General features: G+C 49.5%; 1 protein-coding gene across 1 annotated transcript in view; it reads left to right on the plus strand.

The window, feature by feature from the left end:
- LOC147703347 (PDZ and LIM domain protein 7-like) overlaps positions 1–18,063 on the plus strand; it is a 163,605-nt gene that overhangs the window by 72,824 nt on the left and 72,718 nt on the right. Inside the window, exons 3-4 of the mRNA XM_086931794.1 lie at positions 2,850–3,001; positions 7,028–7,052. Of these exons, the coding sequence (XP_086787920.1) occupies positions 2,850–3,001; positions 7,028–7,052 (177 nt within the window). The remainder of the gene's footprint in view (positions 1–2,849; positions 3,002–7,027; positions 7,053–18,063) is intronic.

Consider the following 18,063-nt stretch of genomic DNA (forward strand, 5'->3'; position numbering starts at 1 on the left):
GTACCCCAATGCGTATTTGTTGTTGAACACCATTGTGTACAATACCAATATTTACGCTGGACTTAAGGTCTGCCCCTTGCACATCATTTGTTGGCTTTCCTGTCAATCTGATTTGCTTGCTTCCTATTTGATGGCTCTCCTTTTCCTTCTGCATATCCCTTCCCTGTACAGCAATCCATGGAAATGCATGTGTTTTCTTGCTCTCCTCACCGCAACCCAGTGTACGGTTTCCACCACACTCTCTCTGTGTTGCTCTCCCACCGTCCCTAGGCTCCCCATTGCGTCCCCCAATTCTCCCTGTACGTCTCTGCTATTTACCTTTTTTACTCCTCCTCCTGCTCCTCCACCTGGAACTCCTCCTCTGCTCCCTGCACGCCACTATTGGCGGCAGCGGCATTTGTTTCTTTTCTCCACCTCGCCCCATTTAAGTAGTGTGGCTCACTGGTTAGAGGCGGCAGACCCGAGAGCAGAGGACGGCCCGGGACCAGGGTTCGATTCCCGGCGCGGCAGGTTTCTGGACCAGGGTCAGCGGACTCGATAATTCTCTCGCCTCGGTGCCCACTCTGATCAGCGATCACACTCGGCAACTCTGGGCATTAGCTTGCCTCATCTTCACTAACGGCCCCACCAGACCGCCGGGGATGCCTGGCCTCACCCTGGAGATACCCATTAAGGGACCATCTCTCAGGGAAGCCAGGAAGGGTTTCGCAGCGGTCGAAGCGCCTTGGGACCCTACGGGTAAGTAGTGCGCTATATAAATGCCTATACATTTACATTTACATTTACATTTACCTTTGCTTCCCATTTTCTTTTTTATTAGAATTTTTTTTAACTGTTTCAGGAGGGTCTTGAAGCTACACTTTGCAAATGAGCCGTTCTTTCCCTACATATCCTTTAGTGCACCTTTTATTTTTCTATTGCCCCAAGGTGGGTGTTCACCACACCATCTTGGACATTTAAATTATGTTTTGCTTATCCCTCCAAAGTGGTCGTCTGTCATCTTGGAACAGAAAATTATAAAAACAAACAAAATGGCCACATGTCATAGTCTACATGTGTGTTCATGGTAACGCATTCATCCATATACATCATCATGCTGGGCATCATGACGTATATGTGCACATTCCTTGTGACCCAAGGGCATTTGCGTTATCTCACTGTGGGGGAGGGGGGAGCGATTTGCCTGCGCTGTTCAGCATTGGCAATAACCATTTTTTTTCTTTTTTGTTGCTGCTGAAGAGCAGTGGGAAAGGCAAAAGGCGAGGCTGTCTGTGAAATACAATTAGCAGGACCGGCTTTAGAGCTGGTGGCGTCCTGTGTGACAACGTTTGTTCGTGCCCCCGCCCCCATTTCCCCTCCTTTGCCATACATTTCCTCACCACCACCCTTTAACAGTGACCCTGAAGTATCCATTACACTCTCTCTCCCATTCTTTTCTTTTATAGCGCTACTCATACCAGTGCTGGGTGTCAGAGCACTTTACATCACACGTGACACAGACAATGAATCACACATGTAAATCAGTGTATAAGAAATGTTACATACGAAAGAGGACTACAAGGTATAAGAGTTACATGTCACCCATACTAGTTGGCAGTATAGTTTAAGGTGCTTGACCTGGAGTAGCAAAAACTCCGAATTTAAAACGTACCACTATGGTTGAGAGTTGTCTTTATTAATAAGAATTGATTTCTACCCAAAAGAATCCTTTCATGAACATTTGTATAATGAAAGACTGGTGGGAAAATTCATAATGCTCTAACCTATACCGTGCAGTTTCCGTGCAGCTCTTTGATGACAGTTAAAAACTCACTTTTCTATATTAGGATATTAATTGTAAGCAGCAAAAGGATCTCGCCAGCAAAAGCAGTAACCCACGGAACTGCTTACATTATATGCACTTCTGTGAGCTGCATGGCACACGTTCTTTGCAGCAGGCATATTAACCCTCTGTGCTTTTTTATGACAAGTTAAAACTTCCACTAGACAAAACTCAATCTTTCTCTAGAAGGTCCATTAACCACCAGAGTTAGCTTGACTTTTTTATTGTTGCCTGAACATGACCGGAGGCAAGGAACTCTGCAGCAACTGCTTTTAAATCCACAATGTATTTTACAACACAGCGCCTCTGAAGTCAGCGCCCGGTGCAGTGGCACCAATAGCACCGCCCTATAGCCGGCTACTACCAGCTGAAAGACAGTCACAAGTATACAGGCAAAACAACATCAAAAGTAATTTATGCCCAACTCCTAAGCAGGGCAGGTGCCATTTGTGCTTATGGTACATATTTAATATAGTTTATTTTAGTTAGCGTTGTATGCCACTGAATGACAGTCTTGGAGCACTGGAGGTGGGAAATAAAAGAGGAGGAACTAGAGAATCAAAATCGTATAGGAATGGATCATTAGTTCAGCAGCTGGATAGAATCTGTTTTCAGGTTCTCTTCTATGTGTAGATAAACAGTCTCAAATGTTTTAACTCATAGATCTGAATAACCCTCCGGCTCTCCTGAAGAAGACTGTGTAAGTGGCAGAAAACAACAGTGGGAGAAAGAGGAGATCTGTTTTGTCATACTGGGTTCTAGTATGGATCTTTAAAGGTTGCTGCTTGGAAGTGGCAAATAAAAGGATTTATGCATAATGCTAGCATCCTGTCTTGCCATAAAATGAGGAAAACTAGTAGGCCACGGGGCTTGTATAAACTAAATATAGACAAGGATTGTGATAATATTGTTAGCTTATGGTGTGTTGTGCTCCATGGACTATCCTGTGATGGTCGTAAAAAGCAATGAATGCATTACTGATAAGGATGCGGAAATAACCCTGCCTCACACCTCTCTTTCTTCCTAGCTGTCCCCCGGTGGGAAGTCTGAGCTGGCGGGGGTAAGTGTGGGGGACTGGGTGCTGAGCATCGACGGCGAGAGCACCTCTTCCATGACACACATTGAGGCACAGAACAAGATCCGCTCCTGCACCGACAAACTCTCCCTCAGCCTGAGCAGGTGAGTTTTGGGGATTGGGGTGCCAGAGTGCTCCGTGTCAGCAGGAATCTAGGCCTAGATTAACAGTTTTTCATGCAACACAGCGCCGCATGAAAACCTGAAGCATAGCATTGCCCATGTGAGGTTAATTTGCTCAATGGCAGTTTTAGAAGGGCCGCATGCATATGATGTCATTGGCCACATTAGCGCTATAAGAGCCATTTTAGAGTAATTAATAGGTGTTGCGCTACAACCAGTGGTTCACTGTGCAAGATTTGTACTTTAGGAAAATCCTCCAGGACTAATTTCAACATAAGGACAACTGCCCAGGGGAAAAACACGCAGTGTATGTAATTCCACATCTTACGCACGCGATTTTGGTGCAGTGCTCGAGTCAGGGTTCATTGCAAAAAAAGTTTCTGCATTCTAAAGTTGGCACTACTGTTTGCACTGCTGTGCATTGCATAAGTACCTGCACAAGCATACAGTAAAACTGATTTTTTTAGGTCTTGTTCTGGGAATTCTGGGAGTTGTAGTCTTTGTGTGCTTCATTTGGAGTAAGGCGTCAGATAACAACTTGTAAAAGGAAAGTCGGACATAAGATACAATATTTTGTGCCAATCAATCAATCAATCAATCAAAGCATTTATATAGCGCACTACTCACCCGGAGGGTCTCAAGGCCCTAGGGGAGGGGGGGGGGGGGGGGGGGGGGGTCCGCTACTGCTTGAACAGCCAGGTCTTGAGCTGCTTCCTGAAGGCGAGGTGGTCCTGGGTCAGGCGGAGGTGGGTCGGGAGGGAGTTCCAAGTCTTGGCGGCCAGATAGGAGAAGGACCTTCCCCCTCTGGTGGCTCTTCGGAAGCGGGGGACGGCGGCGAGGGCGTGGCCGGTCGATCGAAGCTGGCGTGTGGGAGCGTTGAAGTTGAGGTGGCTGTTGAGGTATCCCGGGCCTTGGTTGTGTAGTGCTTTGTGTGCGTGGGTGAGGAGACAGAAGGTGATTCTCTTGTTGAATGGGAGCCAGGGCAGCTCTCTCAGGTGTCCGGAGATGTGGCTGCGACGGGGGATGTCCAGGATGAGTCGTGCTGAAGCGTTCTGGATCCGCTGGAGTCTCTTCTGGAGTTTGGCGGTGGTACCGGCGTAGAGGAAGTTGCCGTAGTCCAGACGGCTGGTGACGAGGGCCTGGGTGACCGTCTTCCTGGTCTCGGTGGGGATCCACCGGAAGATCTTACGTAGCATGCGCAGGATGTTGAAGCACGACGAGGAGACCGCGTTGATTTGTCTGGTCATGGAGAGGGAGGAGTCCAGTATGAAGCCCAGGTTGCGTGCGTGGTCTGTTGGTTTGGGTGCGCTACCCAGGGCGGGGGGCCACCAGGAGTCGTCCCAGGCGGAGGGTGAAGATCCCAGGATGAGGACTTCTGTCTTGTCCGAGTTCAGTTTCAGGCCGCTGTTCATCATCCACTTGGCTACGTCTGTCATCCCTTCGTGTAGGTTGGCTCTGGCGGTGGCGGGGTCGTTGGTGAGGGAGAGGATCAGCTGGGTGTCGTCGGCGTAGGAGATGATGTTGAGGTTGTGTTTGCGTGCGTTGGCTGCGAGGGGGCTCATGTAGACGTTGAAGAGGGTTGGGCTGAGCGAGGAGCCTTGAGGAACGCCGCAGATGACTTTGGTGGCTTCTGATCTGAACGGGGGGAGGCGGACTCTCTGTGTCCTTCCGGCGAGGAAGTAGATGATCCACTCCAGTGCCTTCTCCTGGATTCCGACGTTGCTGAGGCGCTGCACTAGGGTACGGTGGCAGACAGTGCCGAAAGCCGCGGAGAGGTCTAGGAGGATGAGGGCCGCTGTTTCTCCGTTGTCGAGCAGGGCTCGGATGTCATCGGTGGCTGCGATCAGGGCGGTCTCGGTGCTGTGGTTGGCCCGGAAGCCAGACTGCGAGAGGTCGAGGGATCCGTTCGTCTCGAGGAAGGCGGCCAGCTGCTTGTTGACGGTCTTCTCGATGACTTTTGAAGGAAACAGGAGCAGCGAGATGGGGCGGTAGTTCTTGAGGTCGGTGGGGTTGGCTGATGGCTTCTTTAGTAGAGCGCTGAGTTCGGCGTGCTTCCAGCTCTCTGGGAAGGTAGCGGTGTCGAAGGAGGTGTTGATGATGTCCCGCAGGTGGGGTGTGATGACAGCGTCGGCCTTGTTGAAGACGTGGTGAGGGCAGGGGTCGGTCGGAGATCCGGAGTGGATGGAGTTCATCGTGCGGACGGTGTCTTCGGTGCTGATCGGGGTCCAGGCGCGGAGGGTGGTGGTGGGGGGCGGTGGTTCGGTCGTGGCGTGCGTCGGTTGAGTGTTGAAGCTGTTGTGTATGTCCGCGATCTTGTTGTAGAAGTAGGAGGCGAGGGAGTTGCAGTGGCCTTGTGAAGGGGTGATGTCGTTGTTTCCGGCGTTGGGGTTGGAGAGCTCTTTAACGATGTTGAAGAGTTCCTTGCTGTTGTGTGCGTTGTTGTCCAGTCGTTCCTTGAATGCAGTTTTCTTGGTGAGGTGAATCAGTTGGTGGTGTTTTCGGGTGGCGAGCTTGAGGGCAGTCATGTTGTCCGGTGTTGGGTCTCTGCACCAGGCTTTCTCGAGGGCTCAGCAGTTCCTCTTGGAGCTCTTGAGTTCGTAGGTGAACCATGGGGCTTTCTTGCTGCCGGGTCTGCTAGGCGGGGTCCTCAGAGGGGCGAGGTCGTCTGCGCAGTTGCTGATCCACTTTGTGAGGTTGGTGGCCGCCTGGCTGGGGTTCGTTGCGCCGGTGGGAGGGTTCTTGCTCAGGGAAGTCGCGAGCTGGTCGGCTGTGATCTTGTTCCAGCTTCTGCTTGCAACCTGTTGCTGGTGGTGGTGGATCGTGGTCCTTCTGAAGCTGAAGTGGACGCAGCTGTGGTCCGTCCAGTGGAGTCCGGTGGCATGGCTGAAGGTGATGTCCTTGCTGGATGAGAACACGGGGTCGAGAGTGTGTCCGGCGTAGTGGGTGGGGTTGGTCACCAGCTGCTTGAGTCCGAGGTTTGCGAGGTTGTCCAGCAGGGTGGTGGTGTTGCGGTCGTTGTTGTTCTCCAGGTGGAAGTTGAGGTCCCCGAGGAGGCTGTAGTCAGCGGAGGGAAGGGCCTGCGGGCTGATGAGGTCGGCAATGTCTTCGCTGAATTGTGTGCGTGGTCCCGTGGGTCTGTAGATGAGGGTGCCTCTGAGGGTGGTCTTGGGGTTGATATGGATCTGGAAGTGCAGGTGTTCGGCGGGTGCGAGGGTGTCGTCGGTGTTGGTCGTGATGCGGATGGTGTTCCTGTGGATGATGGCAATGCCTCCTCCTGTCTGGTTGACGCGGTCCCTCCGGATGATCCCACGAAACTGGTTGGGCCACCTACAAAGGACTGTGGAAAGTGCATGCTTGTGTATGTACATTTATATATGTTTATATATGTAGATGTATGTGTATATAAATATACATGTGTTTGACTAAAATGTTGAAATGTTTGTGCAGAAATGTATATATTCAAAGAATTGCTGCTTGGCAGTAAAAGGCAGCGAGGTACATCAATGTGTGTTGCCTGTTTTTTTCTCTGTGTGCCGTAGCTGACACACACCAACAGTCAACAGCTGTGGTGGTGGGGCACAAGGGGGGGGGGGGTCGGGGCAAGACAAATGGATCTGGGCTGGAGCGGCCTGTGCAGGTAAGAGTGGTGGGCGGTGAGGCTGGGGTGGGGGGCTGATTCCACTGACGACCACAAAGGAAAATTAAACAAATAATGAATTACCCCTCGTTGTCATCTTTCGACCCCCCCCCCCCACCCGGCTCCACCGCTCTTACCTGCACGGGCCACAGCTGGATCTGGGGCAAGGGCCACATCTGGCCCTCCTCTGGAGATGCCAGTGACGAGCAGAGGCACGGTCATATGTTGTGGCACGGGAGATAAGCAGGGCGTCCTTGGCCTCTTCTAATACACCACCTCCTACGGGTGGGCTGCAGTAGTTTCCTGGTTTGGTGAAATTCCCTTGGTGCTCTCCCCTTCTGACCTCGACACTGTATTTTGTTTTTTTGCAGAGTCACCCCACCTAAAGCACAGAAGGTAAGTGACCCTCTGTTTTCTTTCCGGGTGGCAAGGGTGTCTTGGATTGGGGTGGGACCACATAAAATAATTACTGTTCCTGAAATCTAGGGCTATGTGGGAGTTTCCAAATTGTGCTATCCTGGTATCATGGTCAGACATACTATTCCCAGACTTACTAGGGTCCGAGGCACTGTTTGAGCCACCACCGGAACTGCATCACCAACTGCCGTGCCCCATAGGCATGTCTCTCAGGATCCCTGTGACACCCAAATATAGATTAATTGTAGACCAGACTGGGCCCCCATCTCGAGCTTACTCTGATTGGACAGCTGAAGGATTGGACAGCTGAAGGCTTGGAAATAACATTACCCGTTAAACCTTAAGGTTATCATTTGGGGGATTTGGGCCCTCCTTGTCTCCTAGAATGGTGCGCAGTCTAGGGTTTGGGCTCAGTGCCACCAGCCCAGGTGCATTCTGGGTCTTGTGGGTTCTGATGGACAGTCTGTCCCCGCATCACTGAGCTGAACAGGTTTTTACACATATTTGTTGGTAGGAATGAATCTTGTGTCTGTGCCTGGCGGGGCCCTATAGGTTCTGCACTGGGCCTAGTGCCTGCTTCTAACCTCCATTTGCCCCCTGCAGTACCAGCAATGGGCAAATGTGTCGCTGTCGCAACATAGGGCGTTGAATGGAGAAACTAGCGGAGATCAGAGTGATTCTTCAAGGCTCATAGCAGTCTCTATACACACGCTTCTTTCTCCCTCGTCCCCGCCGCAGAGCCAACGTTGCTGTGGGGCTCTTTTTAGGTTTCGCTGGGGGACGGAGCCGTTAGGCTCCGCCTCCAGAGAAATCTATTGAGTACAGTAAGCACTCTGGAACACGCCCCCCGTCCCATTGGCTAGCTCCATAAATGGAGCCTAGCCATTGAACGAGGGGCCTGTCCATCAATGCCGGACCAGACACGGGGGCGTTCCCGAGATTCTTTGGCTTTTGCCGACGTCACGCGATGCCGGGAACGCCCCCGAGTCTCCTCCGGCCGGGCCGTGCTTGCTGCTGTCCTGCCTTGTGTCCCTCCTCCCGCCGTCCCCACGTTTCCTGCCTCCCTCCCGACGTCCGTGTCCTTTCTCGCCCCCCTCGTCCTCTCCCGCCCGCCCCCCTCGTCCTCTCCCGCCCCCCCCCCCGTGTCCTCACAAATTGTGGTATCCCGTCCCGCCCGGGGGTCAACCGGCAGCTGCTCGGCACCTTGGCCGAGGCACGAAGGGGCTGCGACCGCATTGGTGGCTTTTCGGAGGCTCGTCGGCAGAGGCACGCTCTGATTGGCCGCTGCAGTGGGCCTGTCCCCGTGAGCTGCGCCGCCGTTGGTTGGAGCCTCGCCGCGTCATCAGGATCTGCCCCGGGAGCCGCGCTGTGAGTGGCTGACTCCGGGGGAACCCTCGACGTCAGCGGAGGCCAGTGGGAGCTGCGACGGGGGCCGTGCCTGCGAGGGCGAGTCTTCGGCCCAGAAGCTGGGGGAGATCGCCTTCCACCCCGCACCCGGTATTGACACCGGCTGAAGAGAGGAAGCGCTGGGGGGCTGTGCGCTCGCTCGCCAAACCGTCACGGACGTGCGCCTCGCCTCCCGAGTGCCCCGCATTGCGCGTGGGACCCGGGGATAACAGCCCAATACCCGATCTCCCTGATTTGAGGGGAGAAACCAGCTGAGGCAGGAGCGCTGCTTCTACAAATGAAGGAGGACGTTGCCGGGCAGGTGTTGCCGAGTAGGACAGCTGCAGCCCCGCGCCTCCGCCCACGGTGAGTGCTGTGTTGCTCGGGTGTTCACGCCGCCCTGGGATAGGTTTTTATAGTTATTCATGCTTCCCTGTTTAAGATGCTCATTTGGCTTAGAATTGAGGGTTAGTTTATTTCTCCTTGTGATGTGTCTGACCCCTTATAAACGTTGTCGTGCAATTCCATCCCTGCACGAAATAAATATGTAGACTATAAACTCGTGTGTGCGGTCGTTTAAGGCGACTCATTACCATGGGGTTTAACACATTTTATTGAAGGGCGGGTAGCAGGTGTTTTAAGCACTGTGTTTTGCTGGGCTGTTTGTTTCTAGTCAGTGCATTTATGTAGAAGTTCGTTTCATCCATTCGTGCTCTCCAATATTACTATCGGTTGTACAGCAGACGAGTGCCTTCTTGGGAACTAGTTTGCATCTAAGTGTGTTTTTTGGAATCGTTGTTGTGGTCTAAGGTGTCCGCCCACAGTCGGCCCTATTCGTACACTGCACGTTAATCTGCTTAATTGCTCGTGGTCTTTCATCCTATTCATCTGGATAGTTTACTTTATGGTTAAGTTGTGTGCGTAGGCAGTGGTAGTGTTGCACACACACCGCTGTCAGAGATATGGAAGGAATCCTATGCCTTCAACTCTGGATGTGTGTAATCTACCTACCGATTAAGGGGAGGGCCAACTGCTTCCTGATTGTATTCAACTGTGCCTTTAGAATACAGGGGTTCACCAGCAACTCTTCAATTGGACGTTCATACACAATGCATTTCCCCCTGTACCCCAGGGATGATACTCAGTAACAGGTTCTCCAATGAGAAACGGCGCCCATTCAAGTGCAGCACGCACTCTTAGTATGATCGCTTTTATATTCGGCACCGCAGTGGAGCTTATTGTTGTATATTTATTTGACGTTACAAGCATTCCGTGGTGATATGTGGCAGGTTTCTATGTTTAAGTTAAGAACGCAGACTTCCCACCGGCTCTTTGCGTGTGTGTGGGGGGGGGGGGGGGGCTCTTGCGTGTGTGTGGGGGCTCTTGCGTATGTGTGTGGGGGGCTCTTGCGTGTGTGTGTTTGTGTGGGGGGCTCTTGCGGGTGTGTGTTTGTGTGGGGGGCTCTTGCGTGTGTGTGTGGGGGGCTCTGGTGTGTGAGGGGGGCTCTTGTGTGGTGTGTGTGGGGGGCTCTTGTGTGTGTGTGTGTGGGGGGCTCTTGTGTGGGTGTGTGTGTGCAAATGCAATACGTCTTGCATTTGCGACAGAGTAAGCTATTGGCATTGTAAATGAGAATGCCATTTATTTATCTGTTTTCAAAACCAACACATAAATAAAAAGTTTGTCATTTACAATGCCAATAGCTCAAACTTTTCCGAAGGCGAAACCGTTGCATTGTAAATGCTTGTTTCTTCTTCTTTGCTGGATACAGTGTGTCTGTTTTCACCTCCCTATATAAACATTTTGCACAGCACCCTCACCCTTGTGGGTGTGTTTAACTCAAGGTGTGGATGGACAGCGTGACACACAAGGACACCCAGAAGGGCGTCCCGCAGAGACGTTTTAAGGCACGGGCAAAGCGGGCTCTGGCCAGGGCCCCAGCCTATCTGGCCCCCTGATAGAGCTAGCTCTGTTCTGCAGAGAGTTTTGCCCTGATGACTGAATAATTATTAAACAGATTGTTTTAAATACTGTTTCCCTTTAATGTATTTTTAATGTGAGTTACTATTCCTGAATATTAGATGTAAGAACTTTAGAATTTGGACGAGAGAGCTTGTGCCCTGTCGGTGACCTGCATAGAAGAGCTGAAATTATATCATAAATTCAAAGCTGTCCCGAACAGGGGCCACCAAAATATGTTCAGCCTCAGGCCCCCAAAATCCTTAAGATGGCCCTGGCGTGACGCTCATGGACTAAAAAAGCGAGACACTTGGGGCACACGGACCTGAAGTGAGGAAGCAGGTGAAAGGAGTACGAGGCTCAGTGGCATCATGAAAAATCATGGGGCCCCCGAGGGAACCATACTTCACAACTGTCCATTATCCTTGGCATCAAGGGTTGGGACCCTCTTCATCGAAGGGGCCTGTGCTATGAAACAGGTATCTATCGGGCTCTGTTTAGTGCCCTGGCACAGGCGGCCCATTTTGTTTCGGACTGCAGTCCGGAAAAAAGTGACAGGGTGCAAAACAGCGCCCGATAGAGACCTGTTTCGAGGCAGCAGGCACATGGATGTGCGCTGCTCAGACGGCTTACTTCTCACCAGTGGAGAAGTGACGGCATGCCGTCATGCCAGGCGAGCGGTGTAGGGGAAGGGAAAACCTTTAAAGAGTCATTTTGACTCTGGATTTCCCTTCTCTTTTTGAAACTCAGGAGCAGCACCATTGTCGTGGTGTCATCAGGGCTTTAATTGGAAGCTGTATCAGTGTTATGTGCAAGCCATAGTTGCTGCTTATTTATCTTATGTAACTAACAACCATTGACAAAGCCAATAGTCCTGACTTGTAAGTATGATCTTACTTGTTGTGTCATATATCCAGATGCAGTGACATTAACAGCAAAATACAAGTCAGGCGGCACGCTATGATATACACAGATTTTTTGTGTATGTGTTTTTTGAGCCACGCCCTTAATTACATTGCCACGCCCCTTTGAGAGACCCTTCAGTTTTTTCATTCCACTTAAAGCCCTGGTGAGGGGGCTTAGGCGCATGAAAGACTAGCGTGAAAAGCACGAGGCACATAGGAAAACAGTGTGAGGCTCATGGGGCACATGGAAAATGGGAGACGCTCAGGCCCTTGTGAAGTGTGAGGAACCTGAGTCACATGGAGCAAGTGTGAGGGGGGCACTTAGACAGACATTTATCACAAACTGCCCCCATATTGGGAGTCAAGTGCTTATTTAAACGTGTTTTCCCTTTACATTCCGGTACTTGCCGTCTTTTTTTCTCGTTGTACAAGCATGACTACGAACCATAGAAAGCTAATAAAACTGCACTCGATGGGTTTCCCACGCCAAAGATGATCCCGTCACCTTCCCAGACATTAGGGATCAAGCGCCTTAAGCGCAGCAGGGTGATTCTGCGCGCTAAATGGTGTCCTTCAGTTCAAGCTGAGCGCTGCGGTTTGCAGAGGCTCGCTCACCCCCTCAGCTCCCAGACGACGCGCCACAGGTTATTGGGTCACCAGACATGTGAACTCATCCTTCCGGAGCAGAGACTCGTGGCCGCGCCCCGGGCACTCTCATTCTAACCACACATTGCGCGTTCGCACACACACCCCCGTGGAACTTAGTTTTTCCAGTATCACAAGTGGGTGATGTCATGTGCTGCCTCCGCATTGACTCACCTGTCGGGGGCGGGAGGCAGCGCCCTGCCGCCCCTCAGATACCACTGTAATCCGCCTAAGCTCAGTGGAACTCCTGGAATGAGGCAGGTGAGCTCAGACGCCCTCCAGCCTTTTCGTTTTTGTTTGTTTCTGCCGCTCTCTGTTGGGAGGTGCCTCGTTCTCTTGAACCTGAGATGTGCCGTTTCCTCGAACGTAAGGCACGCGTTTCCCTTCCCGGCCGACCTCATGTCCCCTGACGGCTTCCTTCCTTTGGAGGCGAAGTGGATATTTGCCTACCAGTCTTGCGCCTGAACTCCAGGCCCTGTAGTGTGGCGTGGTTGCCATGGATACAACCAAGGCGGCAAATAACCGGTCCTCACCACTTGGTCTGTTAGTGAAAGTACAGCTATAAGTGGCTTGCGGTAGGCCCCTCATTCTCTAAGGCCCTGGTGACACTGCACCTGCTGCACTATTAAGAAGCCCCTGCTTCAGGCCCTCAGCAGTCCTGTAGTCTTTTGTCTTTTCTGAGTTGCCCAGTGCCCTTCATGCCTGTGCCCTGCCTATTCGCTGTTTGCTCCTCCAACCTTTTCTGTGCTCCGTCTGCCCACCTCACATGAGCTGACCTCGTCTTATGTGATCAAATCTGCCAGCCATATCTTTTTTCTTGCCAAGAAAACTGCATTCCGGGCTTTGTGGTTTCACTTAAGTTTGAAAACATGGGCTCAAAGTCCCTACATGCATTGTGCTTTTGGATTAAAAAAGCCAGAACTGGCTGATAAGTTCACACGTGACTTGAGGCCACTTGACAGCTCTCCCAGTCCTCTTTGGTCACCGGCTGTCCCTGTATGCAGTGCTTAATTTGAGCTGGTGGGTTCTGGTGCTTGCGTTGGCGAATAATTTTCCACACCGGTGCTTATGATGGTCTGTCACATGGTGGTGCAGTTTATTTAATTTGGAGACAAACACAACAACAGTTATTTGTCAATTCAGTCTAACTTTAAAAAGACTAATATCTGCTCCCAAGCCATTCTTATAGCTTTGGGGGTCTAGAATACTCTGAAGGAGTGTGTTAATAGTTGTGTTGGTACTGTCATTGGCAGTGCTGACAGGGGCAATGGGTGGTTCAAGTTGCAGTGGCTTCCTGAGAAGGCCCAGCACTTATTTTTTCACAAATTAAGCACTGCCTGTCGGATTGCTCTCTCCACGTTTCAACTCATTCTCCCTGCTTGCGCTCCCTTTCTGCCTCTTCCCCCTGCAGCTATCTTTGCCTGCTCTTCAACCACCCCCCTCTTCCTGCATCTGTGTTATTTTTGTTCTGCCTTGGTTTTGCCTCCGCCCTGTCTGCTGGCTCAGCATGAAAGGGGCGCTGCATGAAAGTCCGGGCCATCTCCACACAGCGCAGGAACGGGACACACACACAGACAGGCGTTTTCCAAGATCCTATAGATTGTAGTGTCCAAAGACTGGCATTATTGGTGAAACTACATGTGGTACCTTCTGTAGGGCTTTAAATAGGATGCAAAAAGTGTGTATGGTGAAGTGTCTCTAAAAGGGACCTGGGCTGATTAATTCAGGGTGTGGCTTAAATATGTAAACTACATTTTTGTGTGCCACCTGACTGGTATTTTGGTGCAAGATTAAGTAATTCCCTTCCGCTGCAGCCTAGACAATCTCCGTCAAAGCCTCGGGTTCGCAAAAATCTCAAGACTTAGCCTTTTTCGGCTCATACTTCCTTCAGCATCTTCAGTTTGCTTCTGACTGGTCGGTGCTGGGACACTTCTTACAGGAGTAGCCATGTGCTTTATAAAACTCGTACTCGTTCATTCATTCAAAATATGTGAAATATAAACAGGAACTGAATCTCTGACATGGGTACATTAACGTTTTTTACAGTAATTGTTCAGATATCGATCAGTGTTTTGCCAGTAAACATGAATATAGGGCACAATATTGATTTAATGGGTCTGAGACTCGGCCCACTTAAAGCCCTGACCTTCTGCCTACCATGCTGGATACTAGGTCTGATCTGCAAAACTTGAGCTCTGAAGTCTCCTCAACTCTTAAAGTTTGCTACTGTCTAGTAGATGAGGACTAGTTTAGGAATGTAGTGTGAGTTACTCCAGAGATATTTCTTAAAAGCAATATCTCTTTAGTGAACAGACTAGAATAAAAAAGAAAGCAAGAAGAAGAACAGCAGCATTTACAACGGTGGAAATTGTTTAGTCTGTAGCCTTTTTAGTTCCAGAAATATTGAAAGAAACACCTTTATTGTTCATTTATCTGTTGTGATGCTCACGAGTCGGTGAACACACATAAAAGATTGTTTCACCAGAACCCTCAGGTTTCCCAGGTCCATACTAGGGTAGCTCATCCAGTCCCCGTTTTCCCCTTTGCATTCTTGGAGTTATAGTCCTGATTTCATAATCGGATCGGGTGGACTACAAATCTCAGAATACAAAGGGGAAAACCTGGACTGAATGAACTACTCAGCAATGAAAATGGGAAACTTGAGCTCTGGTTTCACTCAGTCAGCTCTCATTGCCTGCTAGAGAGGGGTCGATGCCAGCCTACGAGGATTCAGTACTGCAGATAGCCCCAGAGCTATCCTTAGTGCTGAAAACCTTCAACGAAGGAGTCTACTCACAGTCAAGTTGGGTATGGGAATGGCTGGAGGTGGATAGGGCTCACAAGTATAGTTCCAGGGACAGATCAGTCATGATGGCTCAGACCTGGAACAGTTTCTCACTTTCCACTTTAGATTTTATTTTTAGATATTTTTTTTAAATAGCACAAATCCCCAAAAATACAGTACAGATGAGTCTTTGGTGAGTTTCTATTGGCCCCGGCTGAAATTTTTCAGTTTATCTGGGGACTTGGTTAGATCGCAGGACCAATGGGGATCGAAAACATCTTGCATCTCAGTACCAGATGAAGATCATCAATGTTTTGTAGTCTCCTGAGGTCATAAGCTCCCGAAGTTTATTGCAGTTAGGGTCTGATACTGTTACAGTCTATTTAAGTCTAGTAATTTTACATTGTGGTCAAGTAATTGTTTGGACCTCAAAGTACTAGGTGCTGCAGGCACCCTGTAGAAAGAGTGAAGTCACTCCCTGGCACCATTAGATGTGGGTGACTCTTGTTTCACTGTTTAAAGTTGTTTTTGGCTACCGGGGGCTAGGAACCCTGGCTTTGGCCAGAGCCTCTGGGGGAGCCAGTTTGTGATTCAAGAGCGCTGCAGTCAGGGTTCCTGATCATAGGAGATGGCACTGGTTACTGAACCCCAACACCTTAGAAGTGGAGGGTAAATATGCCAGTTTCACCAGTTGCTGGGCACTACTCAGTCAGGCTGTGTTGATGAAAGTACTTCAAAATCTGGCTTTGGACCGTAACCTGGTATCCTTATTAAGAAGAGAGTTTGCCAATGCATACAGCCATATTGGGTGCCCACCGGAGTGTGTCCACCCAGAAATCAAAGCAACATAACTTACCATAGCATGCCAAGCTGTGGACTCCTAAACAAACACATGTAAAGTTATCATACAAGTAATGTGAAACCTGTATAGTATACCTGACCGTTACTAAATAAAATAAAAATCTTTTTTTTTAAACATAACCTACCAAGAAGCGTTTCTACTCCAGAGTAGTACTACCGCACTATGGGCCTGTGGGGGACCCTCTTGGCCTCCTGTCAATGATGTAGGTTCTCCTTTTCACATGTCATGGTCAGGCAGCCAGGTACACCAGCAGGGTCTTTGGTAGGTCTCTTCAGGTTTGGTTGGAGGCTTTGCAAGGCAGGCCTCATGCAGCTCTGACGTCTAGGAAGCACCAGCACTTGTTCCATGCATGTTCTTTTTAATGGCAGAAAAGACTTTACAGCACAGGCTCAAAATGTCCAATATATATCCAGTCTTTGCAGAGAGCAATAAAGATCTCCATCTCCAATCTTGTTAGGAACTTGTTCAGACTCCTGTCGATTAGCCAATAATAATAAAAGCATTTCTTCTAAAGTTCCTAGTTACTTCTGACAAAATGTCCCAGGGCTACGGTTTACTCACGGATGTAGGGCCAAACAATATTCTAAAAGGAGCAAGCCAATCAGATCACTCTAAACAACTACGTTTTTAGTTCTTTTAACTAATTAAATTTGTTCCGGTCTAAGTGGTAGGGGAAGAGAGTTCCACATCCCGGAGCCTGGAAAACTAAAGGAACACCCTCCGGTGCGTGTTCTTTTCACCGTAGGAATACAAGAAGGACAGAGCACTATATCATGGAGTTTTTTCACACTTAGGCGTGAGTGGTTCAGCTCAGACTGACCTTTTAGTTGTGGATTGACTGAGCAGCTGTCTAAAACCTATTGCTTACAGTTCTTTAGGATATGCAAAATTCTTTAACTCTTAGATGGATTTAATGCAGAAAGCAACCATTTTATGTGTGTTGTTCACTGCAGACTTTTCTTTAATGTTCAAGTAAGTCGTGAAGTTCCTCTGGCTCCACTGAAGGAGCGGGTTTCCTATGAAGCCATGCGTTACTGCCACAAAATCCTTAACAACAAACACCCAAGTTACCTTCACCCGCTGATTGCTTCCTACTTCCCTAACAAGAATTTGAGATCAGCGGAGGCCTCCTTAGTCTGCATCGCCAGGGTCAAAAAAAGCTCGGATTGAAAGCTGCTCTTTCAAGTATCTGGCAACCAAGCGATGGAATTCTCTCCCACTCATCCTTAGGCAGGAAAAATCCGAATTATCCTTCTGCAAGAAACTTAAAACCTTGCTTTTTTGATCAACTTAATCACAGCCTTTTCAACATGTGCTCTTTTGTGTCGGAGTGATGAAACCCTAGCACTGAGACACGTCAACTGATGTAGCCATACACTTTATAAATTGTCTTAGTATTATTATATTCCGAACTCAGGATGAAAGCCTCTCCTTTTGCCTTTTCCAAAGTTTTTTTCTGTCAGCTAAGCTAGAGACTTAAAAAAAAATTCTGAGACCAAGGAAGTGCAAAGGTCAAATAATCAAAATGGTTTCCTGCATCTACAGTATAATGCAGCTCATGATGGAGGATGAAAGGCTGGCCCTCCATTAGTATCAGAGGATGGGCGGGATCACGCACACTGGTGAGTGACACAGGCATGATAGAAGCGTGCCGGACACAGGTATGGCCTTACCTCAAAGCTCAGCAGCCCCTGCGGCCCAGGGGCCCCCCACTTCTTCAAGGCCACCCATCCCTTCAGGGGTCTCCCAATCAGGCCACGGTCAATAAGTATATCGGACACTAGGTGAATCCTCATCAAATTTTGCAGGTGCTCATTTTGCAGGACTCCACTGGAAACAGGCCACAATTGGGGAGGCTACAGGACTTCACTAAGCAGGGTTGGAAGATCTCATCAACCAGGGGACAGAAAAAGGCACCACTCTAGCAACAATATCAAAACTGCACCCAACCAGGCACTTACAGCACACTCCATAAGGATGAAAGCAGGAGCACATTGGGTGCTTCTTAACAAGGCATAGCCTAAACTCCACCTGGTAGCTACTAGAACTGGTACCTGCTGGTGTTTGAGGGCAGAGACCTCCAAATAGAAAGGGGTTGAACAGCAGATCTTTGGGAGGGTAAATTGAGTCTATCACCTTGGTGAAAAAACAGTTTGAAGAAAAAGGTTATGACCACCCCATTGTGTCGAACCCTGTTCCACATCATTTCCAAACAAATGGCATTCATCAGGCTAAATAATTCATATTTCTGAAGGCCTTTCATATCAGCAACTTTTCCTACAGCTTTGCTAGGATCAGAGAGACACTATTTCCTCTTCTCTATAATAAAACTTTTTTCCACTGCCTGCCCCATCTTCTGTATCCTCCCTTCCATTTTTGCTTTGTGTTGATGCATGGCAGGGTGGTGATCCCCCAAGCCCTCTATTCGTTTCTCAATCATTCTCAGACAAC

Source organism: Lissotriton vulgaris, chromosome 7 (genome assembly GCF_964263255.1).
Source record: "Lissotriton vulgaris chromosome 7, aLisVul1.2, whole genome shotgun sequence".
Classification (NCBI taxonomy): Eukaryota; Metazoa; Chordata; class Amphibia; order Caudata; family Salamandridae; genus Lissotriton; species Lissotriton vulgaris.